Raw genomic sequence first — 1,923 nt, 5'->3', positions numbered from 1 at the left:
ATTTAAGCAAAATACAGAGATATTGTTGATGAAAACCTGATCTTGAGAGCTCGGGACCTCAGACCGGGCTGAAGATTCACCTTCCAAGAATACAATGACCCACACAGCCAAAACAATGCAGAAGCAGCTTAGGAAAAACTCTGTGAATGTCTTTTAGTGGCCCAGCCAGAGCCCGAACCCAATGGGACATCTCTGGAGAGACCTGAAAATGGCTTCCATAGATGCTCCCCATTAAACCTGACAGAGCCTGTGAGGATCTGCAGAGGAGAATGCCAGGGATCTGAAGACTTTGTGAAGACATTGTTTCTTCTATTAGTATCTTCAAGCTTTAGGTTACACCTCTAATATAAAGATGTCTGCATGTTTTTCCCAAAGATTTTATGATGTCTGAAAACAAGACTTTTCCGGATGGCTTCATCCTACTAGGATTTTCCAAGGGACAAGTTGCCTGTTCACTTTTTCTTGGCTTCATCTACATCATGGTCCTTTTTTGTAACCTGTCTGTGTTCAGTATTATCCAGATGGCCAAACACCTCAAGACACCAATGTACTTTTTCTTGAGTTGCCTATCCATCCTAGATGTTGGTTACTCTACAGTCACCCTCCCACCTATGCTGGTCATTGCTATAACAGGGAACAGAAGGATTTCTTTTCATCAGTGTTTTATACAGCTATATTTCTTTGTTTATGTTGGAGGAACGGAAAGCCTTCTTCTCACCCTCATGGCCTATGACCGATATGTAGCCATATGTAACCCTCTACGTTACTTTATCATTATGAATAAGAGGTTCTGCTTCTATACCGTGGTTGGATGTTGCCTTCTTGGGTGGATGAACTCCATGTCTCACACCTTAATGACTTTACGACTGACATTTTGTGAGGAGCCGGACATCAACAATTTCTTCTGTGATGTCCGTCCAATGTTAGAAGCAGCTTGTAGTGATACCAGGATCATTCAGATGTCACTGCACATAGACACTGTCCTACTAGGAGCCTCAACATTTCTCATTTTGATGAACTCCTATGTCCACATAATTTCCACCATATTGAAAATTCGCTCCTTAGAGGGAAGGCGCAAGGTTTTCTCTACCTGCTCCTCTCACCTGATTGTTGTCACAATTTTCTACATAACAGGTACTTTCAGCTATAATAGTCCCAAGTCTGGGAATACATTTTATGTTGTCCAAGCCTCATCTCTTGTATATTGTATTCTTCCACCATTACTAAATCCCATCATATACTGCTTGAGAAACGATGATGTCAAGCGAGCACTTAAAAAAACAATAATAAAAATGAAATTGAAATAAAAAAGTGGAACATAATAGTTCACATGTCAGCTTCGCTGTGTAGACTGGGAGAAAATGAACAGAGTCATCTCACTATCCTCAGTAGAGGAGATATATTGACAGTTCAGTTATATTGTTGAGTTATTTGTAAGGACTATGGGGGGAATTCATCAAACTGTGCTTACGCACAAGACTTACGAACACTGTTTTCCATGTTGTGTTTCTTACGTGTGACACATTTATCATACTATCACAGGGGGGTTGATCTCTCTCCCACCAAGCGATCGCTCCACCCATTGGAGCAGACAGGCTCGCTGTCATCAGCTGACTAGTGAGGTCAGGTCTCGACAACAGTCATTTTGCATGCTGTTAAAAATAAATATTACACACAGGTACAGACACTATATTATGAACTATACTAACTTTACAGCCCCTGTAGCGTAGTCAGATAAAAAAAATTCCTGGAATACCCCTTTAATCGTAATGTTATCAGTACAATTAAGATCGCTGAGACGATTGAAACGCGTCACTGTCTGTCCAAGTAAATAGCGGTTTGAAATAAAGATCACATTTAGATTACAGTGGCACATTAGAGCTTCTATGCTGGACATCGTTTTCTTCTTCTTTGGTTATTGCA

At 40.7% G+C, this 1,923-nt stretch overlaps 1 protein-coding gene across 1 annotated transcript; it reads left to right on the top strand.

Moving 5' to 3' along the window:
- The first annotated feature begins 380 nt into the window (after positions 1 to 380).
- On the top strand, positions 381 to 1,307 carry LOC130293292 (olfactory receptor 145-like). The gene has a single exon (XM_056541795.1). The coding sequence runs from the start codon at positions 381 to 383 to the stop codon at positions 1,305 to 1,307; it is 927 nt and encodes a 308-aa protein (XP_056397770.1).
- The last annotated feature ends 616 nt before the right edge of the window (positions 1,308 to 1,923 follow it).

The sequence above is a fragment of the Hyla sarda genome, chromosome 10 (genome assembly GCF_029499605.1).
Source record: "Hyla sarda isolate aHylSar1 chromosome 10, aHylSar1.hap1, whole genome shotgun sequence".
In the NCBI taxonomy this organism is placed as follows: Eukaryota; Metazoa; Chordata; class Amphibia; order Anura; family Hylidae; genus Hyla; species Hyla sarda.
The sequence above is the reverse complement of the archived record's forward strand: the minus strand, read 5'-3'. Positions and strand labels throughout refer to the sequence as shown.

What these genes read in the sequence shown, in the direction of transcription:
- LOC130293292 (XM_056541795.1), top strand. Translation starts at nt 381, where the DNA reads ATGATGTCTGAAAACAAGACTTTTCCGGATGGCTTCATCCTACTAGGA.